The sequence below is a fragment of the Giraffa tippelskirchi genome, chromosome 6 (assembly GCF_054371585.1).
Source record: "Giraffa tippelskirchi isolate mGirTip1 chromosome 6, T2T-mGirTip1v1.2.pri, whole genome shotgun sequence".
Classification (NCBI taxonomy): Eukaryota; Metazoa; Chordata; class Mammalia; order Artiodactyla; family Giraffidae; genus Giraffa; species Giraffa tippelskirchi.
This window is the reverse complement of record NC_137280.1, coordinates 90,658,735-90,680,536: the sequence shown is the minus strand read 5'-3', so window position 1 is coordinate 90,680,536 and position 21,802 is coordinate 90,658,735. Positions and strand designations below refer to the sequence as shown.

At 38.6% G+C, this 21,802-nt stretch overlaps 1 protein-coding gene across 15 annotated transcripts; it reads right to left on the bottom strand.

The window, feature by feature from the left end:
• Positions 1-2,140: 2,140 nt before the first annotated feature.
• On the bottom strand, positions 2,141-21,789 carry LOC145509452 (uncharacterized). 15 transcript variants are annotated; one of them, XM_081498084.1, is made up of 8 exons: positions 21,733-21,789; positions 20,935-21,199; positions 20,069-20,226; positions 12,398-12,486; positions 11,756-11,882; positions 11,253-11,333; positions 10,439-10,521; positions 4,485-6,164 (listed from the first exon to the last, which is right to left on the bottom strand). In XM_081498084.1, exons 3-8 carry the CDS (start codon positions 20,076-20,078, stop codon positions 4,740-4,742), a joined length of 1,815 nt encoding a protein of 604 aa, XP_081354210.1. In that variant the 5' UTR covers positions 20,079-20,226; positions 20,935-21,199; positions 21,733-21,789; the 3' UTR covers positions 4,485-4,739. The 15 variants fall into 15 exon arrangements, 14 of the variants coding, with proteins under 14 accessions (XP_081354210.1, XP_081354213.1, XP_081354222.1 ...); XR_014056097.1 differs by lacking the exons at positions 20,069-20,226; positions 20,935-21,199 and adding an exon at positions 2,141-3,958 and having other exon boundaries at positions 4,622-6,164; positions 21,745-21,789; XM_081498087.1 differs by lacking the exon at positions 20,935-21,199 and having other exon boundaries at positions 21,572-21,789.
• Positions 21,790-21,802: the final 13 nt, after the last annotated feature.

Here is a 21,802-nt window from a genome sequence, read left to right as displayed (position 1 = left end):
CGGCCACTGCCCCTGACCTCGGGCCCGGGGTAGCTCCTTTCGGCCGCTGCCTCTGACCTCCGGCTCGGGGTAGCTCCTCTTGGCCGCGCTCGTATTGAGACATAATTTGCCTACCATACGATATACCTATTTAATTTATACAACTCAATGTTGTCTTAGTATTAATATATTCACTAGTAACCATCACAATTTTATAATCTTTTCACTTCAAAAGCAGCTTCTGGCTGTTAAATCACCCACTTCATTTCTCTTAATATCTAAACAACCACAAATATACTTTCTCTGTATGTAGACTTGCACTTTCTAGATTTTTCATATAAATAACTATTTTCACCTAAACTATTTTTCAAGGTTCATCCATGTTGTAGCATACATGGCTCACATCATCTTGGCTTTGGAAAATTTCCATGTGACTATGCCACTTTGTCACTCACTGAATAACAAAAGCTGGAGCCATATTTACTTGATTTATCTTGCTCAGCACTTGACGACACTGTCACTAGGAGGCCAAGCGGAATGAGGTCAATCTGCAGTAGTGATCTCAACATTGCCCACAAGGTCTCAGACTCAGGCAATTGTAAGAAATTCAGTGGATAGGTCTTTTAAAAAATATTTTATTTATTTGACTGTATTGGATCTTAGTTGCAGCACGTGGGATCTTTCATTGTGGTATATGGACTCTAGTTGTGCACAGATTTAGTTGCTCTGCAGCATGTGGGATCTTAGTTCCCAGACTAGGGATCAAACCCAAGCCCCCTGCATTACTTAACCCCTGGTCCAGAGGTTAAGACAATGCTTAACCTCTGGACCACTGGAAAAATCTCTAGGATACTTAGGTCTTATTTCAGACAATTCAGTTCAGTTCAGTCGCTCAGTCGTGTCCGACTCTCTGCGACCCCATGAATTGCAGCACGCCAGGCCTCTCTGTCCATCACCAACTCCCGGAGTCTACCCAAACCCATGTTCATCGAGTCAGTGATGCCATCCAACCATCTCATCCTCTGTCGTCCCCTTCTCCTCCTGCCCCCAATCCTACCCAGCATTAGGGTCTTTTCCAATGAGTCAACCCTTCGCATGAGGTGGCCAAAGTATTGGAGCTTCAGCTTCAACATCAGACTTTCCAATGAACACCCAGGATTGATCTCTTTTAGGATGGATTGATTGGATCTCCTTGCAGTCCAAGGGACTCTCACGAGTCTTCTCCAACACCACAGTTCAAAAGCATCAATTCTGCGGTGCTCAGCTTTCTTCACCGTCCAACTCTCACATCCATACATGACCACTGGAAAAACCATAGCGGATTGATCTCTTTTAGGATGGATTGATTGGATCTCCTTGCAGTCCAAGGGACTCTCAAGAGTCTTCTCCAACACCACAGTTCAAAAGCATCAATTCTGCGGCGCTCAGCTTTCTTCACCGTCCAACTCTCACATCCATACATGACCACTGGAAAAACCATAGCCTTGACTAGACGGACTTTTGTTGGCAAAGTAATGTCTCTGCTTTTAAACATGCTATCTAGGTTGGCCATAACCTTCCTTCCAAGTAGTAAGCGTCTTTTAATTTCATGGCTGCAGTCACCATCAGCAGTGATTCTGGAGCCCAAAAAAGTAAAGTCTGACACTGTTTCCCCATCTATTTCCCATGGAGTGATGGGACCAGATGCCATGATCTTAGTTTTCTGAACGTTGAGCTTTAAGCCAACTTTTTCACTCTCCTCCTTCACCTTCATCAAGAGGCTCTTTAGTTCTTCTTCACTTTCTGCCATAAGGGTGGTGTCATCTGCATATCTGAGGTTATTGATATTTCTCCCAGCAATCTTGATTCCAGCTTGTGTTTCTTCCAGCCCAGCGTTTCTCATGATGTACTCTGCATATAAGTTAAATAAGCAGGGTGACAATATACAGCCTTGACGTACTCCTTTTCCTATTTGGAACCAGTCTGTTGTTCCATGTCCAGTTCTAACTGTTGCTTCAGACAATTAGGCTACATCTAAAGCCAATCTGTAACCCTTAGTCATTGCAAATAATTAAAGGGGGCAATAGATGGGCTGAGTCACAATGTACACACCCCAAATCAAACTACAACATGACATATTCCTCCATACATACAAACGTGTAACACAAAAGTGGACATGCAATTCTTGTTCAGGATTTATTTTTAATGTTGATCTGGATTATCATTATCATTACAATGGTTTGATTAAACCTCAATAAAGCATCATCAAGCAGCTGCAGACATGATAGCCAAACTCAACACAACCCAAGGTTGCTCAAGCATGAGCACTTTGTCAAGGCTAAAATGAGTTTTTGCAGGTCTGTATCTGCATGCAAGACCCACACCCAGGAACTGCCACTGATGGCATCAAGCACAGCAGATGATCAGGACCAGCTCTATTCACATGAGTTTTTCTGTTTTCACAGCAGATGAGTGGAATAACAAATACAGAAGCAGGTTATATCATCAGTGACAGCTGTTGTCTGATCAAGAAAAATACAGTTGTTTTGTCAGACTGTGGTGTTGGGTTTAGGGGTGAAAGAGAACATTATTCTCAGTTACTTTCTGCACAGCTTGAGATTAAAGATTCTCCCTCAAATGCTGGGGTTGTTCACCTACAAAAGTCATGAAATCAGGGTGACTCACATTAGATGTAATCTTCTCTACTCGTGCCATGCCAGGATCAGGGTAAGAACGACAGGATAATTTTACAAAATTTATAGACATACCATATCCCTCACCTTGGACAGCATGAAAAGAAACTTAGTCGATCAGTCATGTCCAACTCTTTGTGACCCCAAGGATTGCAGACCACCAGGCTCCTCTGTCCATGGAATCCTCCAGGCAAGAATACTGGAGTGGGTAGCCATTCCCTTCTCCAGGGGATATTCCCGACCCAGGTTTCCTGCACTGCAGGTAGATTCTCTACCGTCTGAGCCACCAGGGAAGTCCTCACTGTAAATGAGGTTGGTGAGCACTGTACACATTTACGCACTGTCTTCACAATGTGAAGACAATGTCAATCCAACAAGAGAATCCAGCAGGTTAGACAAGGATAAAGTGTGTATCCTGTAGGTCCACTTTAGACCCAGCTGCAAACTGAAAGTGTAGTCACTATACTGGCCTGGTCTAGCTATGAGAGTGAAGAAGGACACACCGTGCGCAAGAATTTGTTCTTGTTGTTTAGTTCCTCAGTCGTGTTGGACTCTCCCCAAGGTCAGAGCCAAATCACAAATGCTTAAAATAGACCTACAGAACCCTCAGAACTCTACACCTCTCAGCAACTCTAAGATTTCAGACTCAGGGTAGTATTTTCCAAATACTCCATATTCAGTTTCTCTTGACTGTGAAACATCTCATGTTGATTAAGAATGAGGAACACTCTAATGGAAAATGATGACTCTACAACTAACTTCTTACATTCATAAAGTTTTTCACCACAGTGAGATTATAAGTGAACATTAAAGTATTTAGCAGAACTAGAACTTACACAGGAAAAGGCACATTGGATGTCAATAAACCATGTAAATCTCTAAGAACAAGTTAAAATTACTTTCTTTTTCCTAAAGGTATAAACTGTAAAAAATAATAAAACTTACCCACATAGCTTAAATCAGTAGGATATCTGTCTACTACAAGATCTCCCATATTTAAAAAATATAAATTTCACTGAGGAAAGAGTAAAGGGCTGTCCATGCCTCTTAATATTATAATATGGCTTCACTGTAGGGGTTTTTTTTTTTTTTTTTAATTTGGCTGCTTTGAGTCTTATTTGTGGCACGTAAGAACTTTGTTGCCTCATGCCAGATCCTTTGTTGCTGTGCATGGACTCACTAGTTGCAGTGTGCAGGCTCAGTACTTGTAGTGTGCAACCTTAGTTGCTCTGTGGCATGTGGGATCTTAGTTCCCCAAGCAGGCACTGAACTCGTGTCCACTGCATTGCAAGGCAGATTCTTAACCACTGGACCACCAGGGAAATCCTCACTGTGATATCTTAAATACCAGCTGTGAGACTGACGTCCTTCCCACATTCTCAACATTTGTAGAGCAGCTCCCAAGTGTTGACTTTTTCATGTTGTTCAAGTGAATCAGAAAGACAAAAAGCTTTCTTCTGTGCCTTACATTTATAGGGTTTCTCTCCAGTGTGAATAGCTTTGTGTGTGGTATCGGATGAACTGGTACATGTTTTCCCACATATATTACACTCGAAAGTCTTCTGGCCTGTATGAGCTCTAAAATACTTAAGAGAATTCCCGGGCAGTCCAGTGGTGGTTACAGCTCCATGCTCTCACTCCCAAGGGCCCGGGTTTAATCCTTGGTTGGGGAACTGATACCCTAAAGCTGCGTGGTACAGCCAAAATGAATAAATAACATTTCAAAAATGTCTAGAAAGAGTTGAAGAAGCAGCATATGCCTCCCCTCATTCCGAACATTTATACGGTATCTCACCAGTGTGAATACACTTGTGAATGGCAGAGGGTGAAGAATTGGCAAATCTTTTCCCACATTTATTACCTAAAGGCATCTTTCCATTGTGAATTCAAAAATATTTAGTAAGGGACTTCTCTGGTGGTCCAGTGGTTAAAACTCCGCCTTCCAATGCAGGGGACTTGGGTTCAATCACTGGGAACTAAGGTCCCACATGCTGTGGGGTGCAGCCAAAATTTTTTTTAAAATGTTTCATAAGATATGAGAGAGCGGCAAGGGCTTTTCCACATGTGTCACATTTCAATGGGCTCTCTTCAATGTTGTCTTATATGGTAAGAAAGGCTTGAGAAGTGAGAAAAGGTTTTTCCACATTCCTTACATTCATATGGTTTCTCTCCAGTGTGAGTTCGTTTGTGTATGATAAGATATGAAGAAGTGGTAAATGTTTTCCCACACACATTACACTCAAAAGGCTTCTCTCCAGTGTGAGTTCTAAAATGTATAATAAGATATGAGGAATTAGCAAAGGCCTTCCCACATTTGTCACATTTAATAGTCTTCTTTGCAGTGTGAGACTGTAAATGTCTAATAAGGTGGGAAGAAGAAGCAAAGGCTTTCCCACATGTATCACATTTAAAAGGTTTCTCACCAGTGTGAATTTTCATATGTCGAGTAAGGCCTGAAGATCGACTGAAGGTTTTTCCACATGTGTCACACTTAAAAGGCTTCTCTCCAGTGTGAGTTTTCATATGTTCAGTAAGGCCTGAGGATCGAGTGAAGGTTTTTCCACACGTGTCACACTTAAAAGGCTTCTCTCCAGTGTGAGTTTTCATATGTTCAATAAGGCCTGAGGATCGAGTGAAGGTTTTCCCACATTCCTTACATTTATAGGGTTGCTCTCCAGTGTGAGTTCCCATGTGAATGTTAAATGGCAGAGAATGTTTGAAGTCTTTCCCACATTCCTCACATTTGTAAGGTTTTATTACTGTGTGAATCTGACTGTGAACACGAAGGTATGAGGATAATCTAAAGGCTTTCCCACAATCCCTGCATTTGTAGGGTTTTATTCCAGTGTGAATTCGACTGTGAACACGAAGGTATGAAGACAACCTAAAGGTTTTCCCACATTCCTTACATTTGTAGGGTTTTATTCCAGTGTGAATTCGACTGTGAACAAGAAGGTATGAGGAAAATCTAAAGGCTTTCCCACATGTGTCACAATGAAAAGGCTTCTCTCCAGTATGTGTTTTTATATGTTGTCTGTGGCTTAGGGATGCAGTGGAGACTTTTCCAGAGGCCTCACATCTGTAGCATTTGTTAGCAGTGTGAGTTGGCACATGTGCACAAAGGCTTATTGAGTGAACAGAAGTTTTTCCACATTCCTTCCATTTGTAGAGCTTTTCTTTATTGTGAGCTCTCACTTGTGTCTGAAGGTAAAACTGATTAACATAGGCTCTCCCAACATCTCTGCATTCTAAGGCTTTTTCTTGTATGTTAGATTTCCAGGGTACAATATCTGGAGTCAGCATGACACTTTTTCCACACTGATTAAACATGGAACATTTTTCTCCAGTAAAGGATTTGTTGTGCACAGTAAGGAAGTTTTTCCCATACTGATTATCTTCATAAGGGTTCCCTCCATTTTGAGTACTCCTGTGTGTTCTAAGGCATGAGTGGTCACTGAAGTCTTTCCCACATTGCTCACTGTCATAGAGTTCCTGTACATTATGGCCTCTTGCCTGTGGAGAAATGGAAGGATGATGATTCAAAGATTTCTCAGACTCATAACTCCTCCTACCCATCTCAAAATAGAAACATTATTATAATGAGGATGAATGGTTTATGCCATCTCCATTACATTCATACCATTCTTGCCCTGTTGATTTATTTCAATTTAAATGATGAAATCCTTCTGTAAGAATGATGTGCTATATACTCTCATCCTGAAAGAGTTCTATAGGGGACCCCCTGGTGGTTCAATGGTTAAGAATCCACCTTCCTACGCAGAGGACATAGGTTCAATACTTGGTCATGGAACTAAGAACCCATATGCCATGAGGCAACTGAGTCTGTGTGCTGCAACTAGAGACAAAGCCGACACACTGCAATGAAGACCCACAGTAGTCAAATAAATAACCAATCAAAATAGGGGATTGGTTCAAGATGGTGGAGTAGAAGGATGTGCACTGTTCTCCTGTGAGAGCACTGAAATTGCAACTAGCTGTTGAACAACCATCAACAGAAAGATGCTGGAACCAACCAAAAAAAATATACCCCATGTTCAAACACAAAGGAGAAGTGGCAACAAGATGGTGGGAGGACTGCTATCATGATAAAATCAAATTGCATACCCATTGGATGGGTGTCCCACAAACTGGAAAATAATAATATCAAGTAAGTTCTTGCACTGTTGTGAAGGTTCTGAGCCCCATGCAAGGCTTCTCAGCTTCCAGATCCAGCAAAGGGACTAGGAATCACCATGGAATCTGACTTTGAAAGTCAGTGGGATTTGACTGCAGGACTTCCACAGGACCGGCAGAAACAGAGACTCCACTCTAGGAAGTTACAAACAAAATCTTGCATGCACCAGGACCCAGCAGAAAGGAGCAGTGACCCCACAGGAGACTGAACCAAACCTACCTGCTAGTGTTGGAGGGTCTCCTCAGAAGCATGGATCACCAGTGGTTCACCTGGAGATGGCACTGGCAGCAGTAGTCCTGGGAGGTGCCCCTTGGTGTAAGCCCTCTTAGAGGTCACCATTAACCTTACCATAGAGCCTGTAGACTCTAGGAGTGGGCTGCCTCAGGCCAAACAACTAACAGGGAGGGAGCACAGTCCCATCCATCAGCTGACAATTGGATTAAAGTTTTACTGAACAAGGCCCCGCCCACCAGAGCAAGACCCAGTTTTTCCAACTGCCAGTCTCTCCCATTAGAAAGCTTACACAAGCCTCATAGCCTTATCCACCAGAGGGCAGACAGAAGCAGCAAGAACAACAATTCCCCAGCTGTCAGAACAGAAACCACATCACAGTAAGTTAATCAAAATGAAAAGGCAAAGGATTATGTCTGAGATGAAGGGACAAGATAAAGCCTTAGGAAAACAACTACATGAAATAGAGATATGCAACCTTCCAGAAAGAGAATTCAGAATAGTGAAGATGGTCCAGGATCTCAGAAAAAGAGTGGGGAAAATACAAGAAATGTTTACCAAAGACTTAGAAGAACTAAAGAACAAACAGAGATGAACAATACACTAGAAGATATCATAGCAGAATAACTAGATAAGATAAGTGACCTGTAAGACAAAATGAGAGAAATCACTGGCACAAAACAGAATATAGAAAAAACAAAAAAAGAAGACAGCTTAAGAGACTTCTGGGATAACATTAAATGCACCAAAATTCACATGATAGGGGTCCCAGAAGGAGGGATCTGAGAAAACATTTGAAGAGATAATAGCTGAAAACTTCCCTAACATGGGAAAGGAAATAGTCAACCAAGTCCAGGAAGTGCAGAGAATCTTGGGCAGGATAACCCCAAGGAGGAACACACTGACACACACAGAAATCAAACTGACAAAAATTAAAGACAAGCCAGAAAGGAATGGCATGATCTACTAATATTTAAAGTGATGAAAGGGAAGAATGTACAACCAAGTATATTCTACCCAGCAAGACTCTCATTCAGATTTGACAAAGGAAAGTTGTATAGACAAGCAAAAGTTAATGAGAATTCAGCACCACTAAACCAGCTTTACAACAAATGCTAAAGGGACTTCTCCAGGCAGGAAACACAAGCAAAGGAAAATATCTACAAAAAATAAACCTGAAACAATTAATAAAATGGAAATAGAATCCTACATATCAATATTTACCTTAAATGTAAATCGGTTAAATGTACCAACCAAAGCAGATTGGCTGGGTGGATGAAAACATGCGCATGTATGCACTTCCACTTACCACATCACTCTACTTAACCACCTAAATTGTATGTAATTCTTTTATATTGTTAGGTTAATTGTGTCCATTATAGCTTGCAATTATAATTATATTTTATTTTTTGTCTGGCTATTGGTTGTGAAAACTGATAAACATCCTTTACTATTGTGATTATGTAACTATTATTCATTTTAACACCACTGTATCATAATTGGTAAACAGAAAATAACAGAATTCTATATTACTAAAATTATCACTTAATAGAAAAACCTGTAACCACTTTTTAAAATCCAGATGACTTATCTATGAATTATCTTGGAATTTTTTTGAAAAATACAAATGCCCAGGTATTGTTTTTTTCTTCAACGCTCCAGATGTGATTCTAATGAGCAGTCATGTTTAAAAACAACTGAACTATATTATGATGAGCTTTTACTCTTATATAATTTCACCTTTTCTTTTTCATATTCAGTGCTCCCATTTCACTTGGTTTATGTTTTCCAGTTTTTTTGTTGCTGTTCTTTCTCAAGCCTTTATGAAGTGTAGTAGAAAAGCTTTTGTATACATATATATATGTAAATAGTATGTATAATATATATTTTAGAAAACTTACAAATTTTTGATTAGCTAAAAAATTTATGACAATTTGGTTTTACATGTGTAAGTATAATACAATGCCAGATTTCTAATTTATATTCACTCAAAACTCTGATATAGATCCAATTATTCTAGCATCTAGTATTACTGCCAAAAGCCGAGAAAGCTTACTATTTTAGTTGTTTTTTAAAAAAACTGAATGAGGCTTGAAATGTTTAATCCAATTCTGAGAATATAAAGAAATACTATGTTGCTAAAAAAAATTAACACGTGATACAATATTATTAATAAAAGTACAGATTTTGTTCAAATTTCACAAAATATTATGCTAGTGTCCATTATTTGTTTTCATACTTTATTCAAGATTCCACATTGTATTTAGTTGCATTGAGCAACTTCAGCTGCATGCAATAAGTTCTGATAAATTTTCATTTTTATTGTTACTAATATTTTCTAATTTTCCTTCTTATGGCTTCTTAGCTACACCTATCATTTAAAAGTGGATATTTAATTTCCAAATACATGGGGTTTCTAAACTATCCTTGATATTAATTTCTCATTTAAATGCTTTCTTCTCTGCCATCACCTTCTGTGTTTTTTCAGTCTTTCAACTTTATTGAGGCTTTCAATGGCTAAGTTAAAGATCTCTCTTGGTAAATGTCACATTACACTTGAAAATATGAGGGTTATTTTCAATTATCTCTTGATATTGATTTTTAACATAATTCCCTACAGTGACAAGAGAACAGACATTATGATTTCAATACTCTTAGAGCATGAAATTTCTGCACCTTGTTTTATGTCCTTGGATGTGTTCTAGTGTCTCCTGGTTTATTGTCTATGGGAACTTGAATAGAATTTGTATCCTGCAGTTGGGTGAAAATTGTATAAATCTTAATTATGTTGAATTGGTTCATAATGTCTTTAAGGTATACTATACCCTTCTACTTTTCCTCTGTTCATTCTATTAATTTATGAGAGTTGATATTAAAACTCTACTAAAAACCTTAATTTTTACAGTTGAAACAATAATTGTAGTATATATAGTATATAAATGTAGTATATATATATATAACTTTGTTCTGTATTTCCAAGTCTCCTGTAAATGTGTTATCATACTTTCATACTTTAAAAAATAAAAAAACCAAAAAACAGAACAAAAAAATAAACCTGTTTCTTAAAAAAGAAAAAAAGGCTTCTATACAGCTTCACTGAATTGTTTTGAAAATTCCATGTCTAATTTATATAAGTGGGAATGATTCCTTATGGGAATTTTGAAGCAACAAGTATATCAACCTAGGGATAGGATATCCCCAAGCTAGTCATAATCAGAATTCTTTGAGAGACATTGCTATCTCCAGGGTGAACGCCTTTGATCTCAAATATCTATCACTTGTGCTCAAATTCTAATGAAAATCCTAAAATTATCTCAACGTGGAAAATAAGAAATATTTTTTTGAAACTTAGTGACCTTACCTTTTGTATCCCATTTGACATTTTTTCCCCAAAAATATTCTGCCGAATTCCTGAGTCTTTGGCTTTAAGTTGCATTCCCCACTCTAAAAGAGAATGACAAATTTAAGACTTTGCAAAAAGAAGTGGATGTTAAAGGAGGTAAAAACAGTAAGGCTCAGTTGTATGTTTTTCCGAATTAAGCATATCTTTTAAAAAGGCAAGATAGATTTGGGGAGTTTGATTATGTCAAAAATTAAGCAATAGTATATGTATATGTAGTCAAAATTCAGCATTTGATTTAAAAGACAAGTCTTTGAAAATTAAATACAAAGGAAAGAGATAGAATATTACCAGGGAACATTCTGGACAAACACTATACATCAAAATGTTAAAACTAAAGAAGTAACAAAAGGTTATTTTATGAGATCATTGGAAATTCTGATTAAATGGAAAGTAAGTACATATGAGGGGCTTCCCAGGTAGTGATATTGGTAAAGAACCTGCCTGCCAATGCAGGAGACATAAGAGACATGGGTTCAATCCCTGGTCGGGAAGATCCTCTGGAGGAGGGCACTCTAGTATTCTTGCCTGGAGAGTCCCGTGGACAGAGGATCCTGGTGGACTACAATCCAAAGAGTCACAACAACTTGGACATGAGTGAAGTGACTTAGCACTCACATACAAGTACATATGAGAAGCTGAGGAAGGTACAGAGCATCAGAAACCGACGACCTCAGCCTTCTGAGAGAAAAGCACATCTTAACAAGTTGCCTCCTTATAAATTAAAAACACATTGAAATTTTATTAACATGGAAAGTTCTTTACAATCACTCACCTTGGAGGACTCCTCTCTCCACAGTACTCAACTCTTCTTCTTCCAACCAAGAGATCAGAGTGGGTTTGAACACCTGATATCCTGTCCATGAGGAAAGATCTATTAATAGAAACAGTCCTCCAAACAAGACAAACCTTCCCATGAATAAGGTCCAGTATCTAGTCAGGTCATTAGAATGAACGTGGTATTAATAATATTCCAAAAGAGATATAAAGGTGAATAGCTCCTCTTTCTGTGTCTCAGAGAGATCATCTCTCTGGCCCCTGAAATACACGTTCAGACCTATACATACATTTACAAAGCACTAAGACTTTTATTAAAGTGGGAAATGAAATAAGTGCAAAAAGAAATATTCATTCTCATGGAGAAGCCACTAAACTAATTTTGGTGTCTATGAGAATCATGTCCAGTGCTTGTTAAAACACAGATGACTGGGCCCAAACACAGATGACGCACATATATGTCTGTTTCCTAAGAGGCTACAGGAATGATGGTGGCTGTACCTGCTGTGGTCAGGTTCTTGTAGTTCTCCAGCATCACATCTCTGTATAGCTTTCTCTGAAAGTGGTCCAGTAAAGTCCACTCTTCCTGGGTGAAGTTCACAGCCACATCAGCAAAGGTCACTGAGTCCTGAACCATCATACACATACTAGCTTCAGTAAAGTAAGATCTTCAACAGTGTTCAGTGGGGAATGAAGTAGGAAGACTCAATATCAACAGAGGGCTTCAAGTTCTCTCATCATCTCCCCCATGACACAATGGTCTTCTTTCTATCTACACTCATTTCTGATCAAAATGGAACCAGTAACACCATTCTAAGCAAATTACAGATATTTGTACAAGCTGATGAATAAATAAATTCACTGAGAAATACACACTCTCATTCTTTATCATGTCAGAACAACAGGCAAAAAAAAAAACAACACACACACAAGAAAAACCAGGGAGTCGCAATCATGAGACAATATCAGAAGGTAATTACTGAAATATTATGATTATTCAGAGCAGTCCCTCAGCAATATGAGAGCTTCCACTTTGGGAGGCAATTCAACAGGGATTCAGACAGACTTTATTTAAATAGCTCAAATGTGTCCATCTGGTAAAGGCAGTAAGTCATTTTGTACAAGTATACACTTTCTTCTTACCTGAGAACAATTTCTCAAACACTCAGTTACCATCCTGTTTGCCTCTATCTTTTCCTCAGGAAGGCAGAAAGAGTCCTTAGTAAGACCACCTAGGAGAAGAAAGAAGGCATGAGCACCTAGAACTGATCATAATTCTCACAGTCCTTGCCTGGAAGTCATTCCACTTTAGCTCAAAATTCCCAAATATCCCTGTGCATTCAGAAAATCTCACAGAGAGGAAAGTTGGTGAAGTAGAAGGACACTGAGCTCACATCCCTCTCAGGAACAAATAAAAAGTACATCCACATGTGGAACAACTCTCACTGAAAACAAACTGGACATCAGCAGAAAGACGCTTCCAAAACCAAGTCTGTAAAAAAGGTTCCCACAGAGTCAGGTAGGAAAGGAGGGGAAGTGGTCGGGGGTCCACCAGGAAGGGGACACAGAAGAGGAATATCATGGGCTTGGAGGTTTGAACCACAAATTGGACACTGCAAACCTGTGGTCTGACATCAGGAAGACAAGTTCCCTTAGCTGGTTTGAAAACAAGTAGGACTTACAGGAGGGCTGTAAGAATCCAAGACTCCAATCCTGATGAGAGTGCACAGCCTGCTTATTCCCAGGAACAAGGTGGAGGAAGCAGGCTGAACCTGCCTGAAGCTCAGGTCAGTTTCCAACTAGGGAAGAGTGTTTGCTGCCAAGGAAGAGTGTACACTTGGGGGATGTACCAGATTTGGACCCAGCACCTCATCTGAATGGGGTGAAGGAGGCTACTGCTGGCACTTGTGGAGGGTGGCATGAGTTGTCTGGATCCTTGACTGGCTTCCTAGACAGTCTCAGTGTGTGTCTGGCACACAACAAACCTCCTGGTCTAGCTGCTGAGAGAAAAAAGCGTGCACACTTGGAGGGAACAAAACCAACTCAGACTCAACAGTCAAGGCTTCTGCTTCCAGCACACTGGGACCTGCCCCTGCCCCTGCTGACAGGACACTGATAGCCACTGGGCATAGAAGTAGAACCAGCCCACACAGGGTTCTGGCTCTAGCCCTTCTATTTCCAGCCCAACTCCACTTCTATCTCCAGCTATCACCCAACAAGGTGACAGCTGCCAAAACACCCCGAGGAAAGACATAACATGTGCTCACTTTGTTTTTTAAAAGTTATTTATTTATGGCCAGTCCACACAAGTTGTTGGATCCTAGCTCCCTGACCAGGGATTGAACCCATCCCCCTGAAGTGGAAGCGCAGAGTCTCCACCACTGGATCACCAGGGAAGTTGCCCTGTGCTTACTTTAGATCCAGCCGCCAATCAAAGCTGTGGGGCACACGAAGAAAGCATAAGGGTCGTCCCACAAAAGGACACACCTTCAAAGATGGGATAGGCAACTGTTTCATTTAATTTCATAATGACAGGGAAAATTAAAACGAGAAGACAGAGAATTTGTTTCAAATGAAAGGACACACACACACACACACACACACAAAACCTTGACAAATAACTAATTTAATGAAGATAAATATAACAAGAGGTTAAAGCAGTAGTAATAAGAATGCTAACTGAACTTGGGAAAAGAAAGAAAGAACACAATGAGAATTATACCTAGAAAATATAAAAAAGAACCAGTCAGAAGTGGAGAATACAATAACCGAAATTAAAAACACACTAGAAAGGATTAACAGTAGTTGGGGTGACATAGAATGTATAAATGATCTGGAAAATAGAATAACAGAAATCACTCAATCAGAAAAATAGGTAGAAAAAACAAATTAAAAAAATTAGGACAGTTTGGGAATTTCTTGGTGGTCCAGTGATTGGGACTGAGCACTTTTACTGCTGTGGGCCTGGGTTTGATTCCTGGTCGAGGAACTAAGTATCTTCAAAGCCACATGGTGGGGCAAAAAAAAAAAAAAAACCAGTTTAAGGAACTTCTGGGACAGCATGCTGTATTCTAACATTCTTATTGGAAAGATCCCAGAATGAGGAGAGAGGAAAGGGTCAAAATGTATTTGATGAAATGATGGTTGAAAACTTCCTGAACCTGAAGAAGGAAACAGATATCTAGGTGCAGAAAGTACGGAGTCCCTAACAAGATGAATCCAAAGAGATCCGTACAAAAATGTATAATAATAAAATGCAAAAGCTAAAGAGAAAATTCTAAAGGCAGCCAAGAGAAAAGCAAAGAATCACATACAAGGGCCCCCTTTAAGACTATCAGCTGATTTTTTTGCAGAAACTTTGCAGAACAGAAGGACATAATACATTTAAAGTGCTGCAAGGGAAAAAACCTACAACTTAAGATACTCTACCCAACAAGGTTATCATTCAAAACTGAAGGAGAGATAAAGAACTTCTCAATCAAGCAAAAACTAGAAGAGTTCATCAATACTAAAAGAACCCAAGACAAATGTTAAAGGGTCTTCTCTAAGTAGAAACAAAAAGGCTACAGCAAGAAGAAAGAATGTATAGGAAAGGATAATCCCACTAGTAAAGGTAAATATATAGTAAAGGCTGTGGACCAAGGGTTTAAGTAAGCTAGCATGAAGATTAAAAGAAACTGTAACTACAATAATCAGTTAAGGGATAAACATAAAACACGACATTGAAAACAAACAATGTGGAAGAAGGGAGCAAATAATTTAGAATGTGTTTGAAATTAAATGACTATTAGTTTAAAACAAGTAGATCTAGTTACAGGTCAACATATGAATCCCATGGCAACCACAAATTAGTAAAGCTAAAGACATACATAGATTGAAAGTGAAAGGATGGAAACAGATATTCCACACAAATGCAAACAAACAAAAATCTAAGTAGCGTTACTCATAGCAAACAAAGAAGACTTTAAAACAAAGTACAAACAAAAGACAAAGAAAGGCATTTGGTAATGATAAAAGCATCAATACAAGAGGATATAACATTTGTTAACATATATGGCTTAATACAGGAGCACCTAAATAAATAAAGCAATTACTTACAGTCATAAAGGGAGACATTGACTATAATACAATAAAAATAGGGAATTTTAATGCTCAACTTATATCAGTGGACACATCATCAAGACAGAAAATAAGTAAGAAAACAGTGGTACTGAAAGACACATTTAGGCCATTGGACTTAATAGATAACTACAAGACACTCCATCCCCAAATAGCAAAATAAATATTCTTTTCAAGTACACATGGAATGTTCTCCAGGAGAGATAACACGTAAGCTCGACAAATTTAAAAGGATAGAAATTCCATTAAGGATTTTTTTCTGACCACAATGGTGTGAAACTAAAAATCAATTACAGAAAGAAAAATTGGAAATAAGCATGTGGAGACAAAGCAACATGCTACTACAAAACCAATGGGTAAATGAAGAAATCACAGAGGAAACTGGAAAATACGTCAAGACAAATGAAAACAGAAACAAAACTTCATCAAATTTATGGATGCAGCAAAAGCAGTTAGAAGAGAGAATTTTATGATAGTAGGCCTATCTCAAGAAATAAGAAAACACTCAAATAAACAACCTAATTTAATACTGAAAGGAATTAGAAGAAGAACAACCAAAGCCCAAAGTTATCTGAAGGAAAGAAATAAAAAACATCAGAGAGAAAATAATCTGAGAAAAGATCAGTGAACCCAAGAGCAGGTCTTTTGAAAAGATAAATAATGTCGATAAGGCTTTAACCTGGCTCATCAAGAAACAAGAGGAAAAAGGGTACCAAACAAAAGCAATAAAAAAATGGGAGAGGAGAAATTACAACTGAAATCAGAGATGCAAATAATCATAAAATAATATGAAAAAAAAAAGGAATTCTATGAACAGTTATATGCCAACAAATTGGACAATCTAGAAGAAATATATTTCCAGTGTCACACAATCTTCCAAAACTAAATCAGGAATAAATAATCTAAACAGACCAATTACCACTGCTGAAACTGAATTAGTAATCAAAACCCTTAAAAACCAAAAGTTCAGGGCAGACAGTTTCACAGGGGAATTCTACCAAACATAAAAAGAAGGCTTAATACTTATTCTTTTTTGCCATGCCACATGGCATGCAGGATCCCATTTCCCTGACCAGGCACTGAACCCACACACACTGCACTGGAAGGGCAGAGTTTTAACCACTGGCATGCCAGGGAAGTCCCTTTAATACCTACTCTTATCAAACTATTCTGAAAAATTAAAGAGGTGGGAACACTCCCAAATTCATTTTATGAGACCATCATTACCTGATGCCAAAATCAGAAAAAGATAGTATAAAAAATTAAATTCCATGCAAATATATCTCATGAATATAGATGCAAAAATTCTCAACAAAATATTAGCAAGCAATTAAAAAATCTATTAAAAAAATCATTTACAATGATCAAGTGGGATTTACTCCAGGGATGCAAGTGTGATTCAACATCCAAAAAATCAAGTAATGTGATACACCACATTAACAAAAGGAAGAATAAAAATCACAAGATCATTTCAATAAATGGAGGAAAAATATTTTACAAAACTCAGTATCTATTCATAATAAAGACTCTCATCAAAGCTGGTATGTAGAGAACATATCTCAACATAACAAAGGCCATTTATACAAGCCCACAGCTAACACCATATTCAGTTGAATACATAAAGTTTTTCATCTAAAATCAGAACTAAGACAAGGATACCCACTCTCACCACTTGTATTGCAAGTCTTAGCCACAGCTATCAGATGAGAAAAAGAAATAAAAGACATTCAGATAGGAAAGGTTGCAAAGAGTCAGACACAACTGAGCAATTAATACTTTCACTTTTTCTTTTTCGGATAGGAAAGGAAGAAGTAAAACTGTCACTATTTGCAGATGATATGGTACTATATATACATATAAAACCCTAAAGTCTCCACCAAAAAACTAAAATAAATGAATTCAGTAAAGTAGCAGTATACAAGATTAATATACAGAAATCCGTTGCTTTTCTATACAATAATAACTATCAGAGACAAAAAGCAAGAAAAAAATCCCATTTAAAAATGCATTAAAAAGAATTAAATTACTAATTTAGAATTAAAAAACTTAACAAAAAAGACCTATACTCTGAAAACTATAAAACACTGAAGGAAATTGAAGATGATATTACAAAGAAGTGGAAAGATATCCCGTGCTCATGGATTGGAAGAATTAATACTGTTAAAATGTCCATACTACCCAAAGCAACTACATATTTAATGCAATCCCCAGAAAAGTACTCATGACAGTTTTCACAGAACTAGAACAAATAATCCTAAAATTTATATGGAGCCAGAAAAGACCCTAAATACCCAAGGCAATCTTGAGAAAAAAGAACAAAGCTGGAGATATCACATTTCTTGACTTCAGACAATACTACAACGCTGCAGTAATCATACAGTATAGCGCTGATACAAAAAAAGACACATAGAACAACAGAATACAGAGCCCAGAAATAAACCCACACACTTATAGTCAATTAATCTATGACAAAAAGAGGTAAGAATACACAATGGAGAAAAGACAGTCTCTTCAATAAATGGTGCTCAGAAAACTGGACAGCTCATGTAAAAGAATGAAACTAGAACATTTTCTCACACTATGTACAAAAAAACTCAAAATGGATTAAAGATCTAAAGGTAAGACCAGAGCCATAAAACTCCTAGAAGAAAACACAGGCAGAACAGTCTGTGACATAAATCATAAAACCCCGTTTTTGGATCTGTCTCCTAAAGCAAAGAGAACAGCAAAAATAAGCAAATGGGATTTAATTGAAAGCTTTTGTACAGTAAAATAAACCACCAACAAAATGTAAAGACAATTTACTGAATAGGAGAAAAACATCTGCAAATGATATGACCAATAATAGGTTAATATACAAAATATATAAACAGCAGTACAACTCAAAATAAAAAAACCAAACAATTCTATTAAAAAATGAAGGGAAGCCTTGAAAAGACATTTTCCCAAAGAACACATACAGATGGCCAAGAGTTACATGAAAAGATACTAAACATCACTCATCATCAGACAAAAATGCAAATCAAAACCACATGAGATATTAGCGCACACCTGTCAGAATGGCTGTCATCAAAAAGACCACAAATGAAAATTTGGCAAAGATGTGAAGAAAAGGGAACACTTGTATTTTGTTGTTGGGAATTTAAACTGGTGCAGCCAGCAGGGAAAACAGTATGGCGATTCCTCAAGAAACTATAATATGATCCAGCAATTCCACTTCTTTGGGTACATATCCAAAGAAAATGAAAACAGTGATTTGAAAAGATACATGCACCCCAATGTTCATAGCAACATTATGTACATACAGAAGTCAAGATATAGAAGCAACCTAAGTATCCGTCCAAATATGAATGGATAAAGAAGTTTCACAAACTATCCTTCAGTCATAAAAAAGAATGAAATTTTGCCATTTGCAACAACACTGATAGACCTGGAGGCTATTAGGCTTAGTGAAACAAGTTTGACAAAGACAAATACTGTATGTTATCACTTATATGTGAAATCTAATAAATGAAGGAAACGAATAGTATAGCACTGATACAAAAAAAGACACATAGAACAACAGAATACAGAGCCCAGAAATAAACCCACACACTTATAGTCAATTAATCTATGACAAAAAGATGTAAGAATACACAATGGAGAAAAGACAGTCTCTTCAATAAATGGTGCTCAGAAAACTGGACAGCTCATGTAAAAGAATACATGACTCAGAGGTATAGAGAACAAACTAGTGGCTACCAGTGGGAGGGCCAGTAAGACTGGAGTAGGGAATTAAGAGGTATGAACTGCTGCTGCTGCTGCTGCTAAGTTGCTTCAGTCGTGTCTGACTCTGTGTGACTCCATAGACGGCAGCCCACCAGGCTCCCCCGTCCCTGGGATTCTCCAGGCAAGAACACTGGAGTGGGTTGCCATTTCCTTCTCCAATGCATGAAAGTGAAAAGTGAAAGTGAAGTCGCTCAGTTGTGTCTGACTCTTAGCGACCCCATGGACTGCAGCCCACCAGGCGCCTCTGTCAATGGGATTTTCCAGGCAAGAGTACCGGAGTGGGTTGCCATTGCCTTCTCCATATGAACTACTATGTATAAATTAAAAAAGCTACGAGGATATACTGTACAGCACATGGAATGTAGGTGATATTTTATAATAACTTTAAATGGAGTATAACAGATCAAAATACAGAGTCATTATGTTACATACCTGAAACCAATATACTACTATAAATAAATTATACTTTAACAAAAAATTTAAAAAATAAAATCGACATCGCAACTCTGAGATAAACACACACTCAAAACCAAAAACTAAAAAAACTCACAAGTACACACTACTGCCATGAAGTACCAGGGAAGTCCTGTCCCATCTGGAGCCAGAGAGATAAATGGTGTGCCATGTCACCCACCAGGCAAAGAGTAATGGGTCATTTCACAGGCAAGGAAACATAAACACTGAGTAATGTGACTTTTTACTTATCAAGGCAATATAATATATGAATAGGACTATGCAGCAACTCTACCTCATGCATACATACTAGGAAGCTGTCGTAGAGAACAGCATTCTCTGGCTCATTTCAGCTCCTCTTAGATAAACAAGCAGCATGACTGCTCAGAACCACACCAAAGAAACCTGTATTTTAAAACAGAACCTAAAGCTGAGTCTCTAAAAATAAAAAACAAAGCATTAGTGACAAATTACCATGGGGCATATGACAGGCTGCTATGCTGCCAGACTGATAGTGAAATTTGCATAAATACTCTTTTCTGAGTCACGATCATTTCAGGGTAGCTTAAGAATATAAGTGGATAGGGCCATCTCCATCCCTCTGAAGACATGGTTATCTGGAGCTCAGCTTCCTATCAAGCACAAATCAACAAATATTAATTATCAGTCATCAACATGATAAATTAGTTCTTTCTGTGCAGAGAACATATATGAAAGCTACTAAAACTGATGCTCTACAAGAGTATCAGTAACACCAACTACCACTTACTGACAACCATCATGTACCAACTATCTCACTAGGACATTATACGTCCGTTTTATATTTGGAACAACCTCAGTATTTGAATCTGCTCTTTCAATTGTAAATTGCATATGGTCTAAACACTAATCTGGGCTTCCCTGGTGGCTCAGCTGGTAAAGAATCTGCCTGCAATGCTGGAGACCTGGGTTTGATCCCTGGGTGGGAAGATTCCCTGAAGAAGGGAATGGGCTACCCGCTCCAGTATTCTGGCCTGGAGAATTCCATTGACTGTATAGTACCTGGGGTCGCAAAGAGTTCGACATGGCTGAGCGACTTCCACTTTAAACACCAATCAAGGGATTTCCCTGCTGGTTGAGTGGTTAAAACTTCGCACTTCCACTGCAGGGGTCCTGGGTTCAACCCCTGGCTGGGAAAATAAGATCCTAAGTGCACACTAATTAAGTATATCTGATAAAAATTTAGGGTGCAGCTTATTTTGGACACTTTAAATGAAGAAAGCAACATAAAAATCTCATTTTAAATAGATTACATGCTTAAGTAATACTATAGTATATATTAGGCTTCCTTGGTGGCTCACATGGTAAAGAATATGCCTGCAATGCAGATCCCTGATCCAGGAAGATCCTCTGGAGAAGGGAGTGGCTACTCATGCCAGTATTCTTGCTTGGAGAACCCCATGGACAGAGGATCCTGGCAGGCTACAGCCCATGGGAGTCTCAAGAGTCCGATATGACTTGAAATACAATGAAGCGCTAGTTTCAGATGTACTCAAAGAAGATTCAGTTACACATATACACACAAGAGCCTTCTGAGATGCTCTTCCAGGGCTGGAATCCTCAAACCTGGCTCAAATAAAGGAGTCCAACTCTTTCTTAGATTAATTTTTCGTGGAAAATCACACATATCCTTCCCCCGAATCACATATATACTAACATCCCACCTCATCTCTTCAAAACAATTTCTCAGAGCTATCTCAGAGGCTGACTCCTGGGCAACAATCCCCAGTAAAACACTGAATAAACTCAACTCTTTCATTTTCAAGTGAACATTTTCATACTCAACAGGAATACAGCAGGATCACTAACATCAAGATAACCAGAAGGTGCAGGGGCCTGAGTAATCTGAATCAAACAGTGGATATTCATGATCTCAAGAACTAAAGTCACAAAGGCTTTCGAATAGGGAAGCACAGTGAAGGACAACACCCCGAAAACTCCCCTTACCGCACGTACGACCTGGATGAATGCGGGGCCTTAGGTCCCGAAGGATGTAAGCGAGAGGGGCCAGGCTTGCCCAAGGAGACCTCTCGAAAACGCGGACCAAACCTGTCCTTTAACGCGCTCCTTGTATCCCACACCCCTTCCTAAACACGGACCTCACCAAGCACCTGCTAAAACACAGGACGACCAAAACCACTCCCTCCTAGACGCACGGAGCCGCCGGAA

Bases quoted from the DNA above. Each gene is read 5' to 3' on its own strand.
- LOC145509452 (XM_081498087.1), bottom strand. The intron at 10,522-11,252 runs GTGAGTGATTGT...ATTCTCTTTTAG, and splicing joins GGAGAGAGGAGTCCTCCAAG to AGTGGGGAATGCAACTTAAA. The intron at 6,165-10,438 runs GTAAGGTCACTA...ATTTCTCCACAG, and splicing joins TGTCAAATGGGATACAAAAG to GCAAGAGGCCATAATGTACA.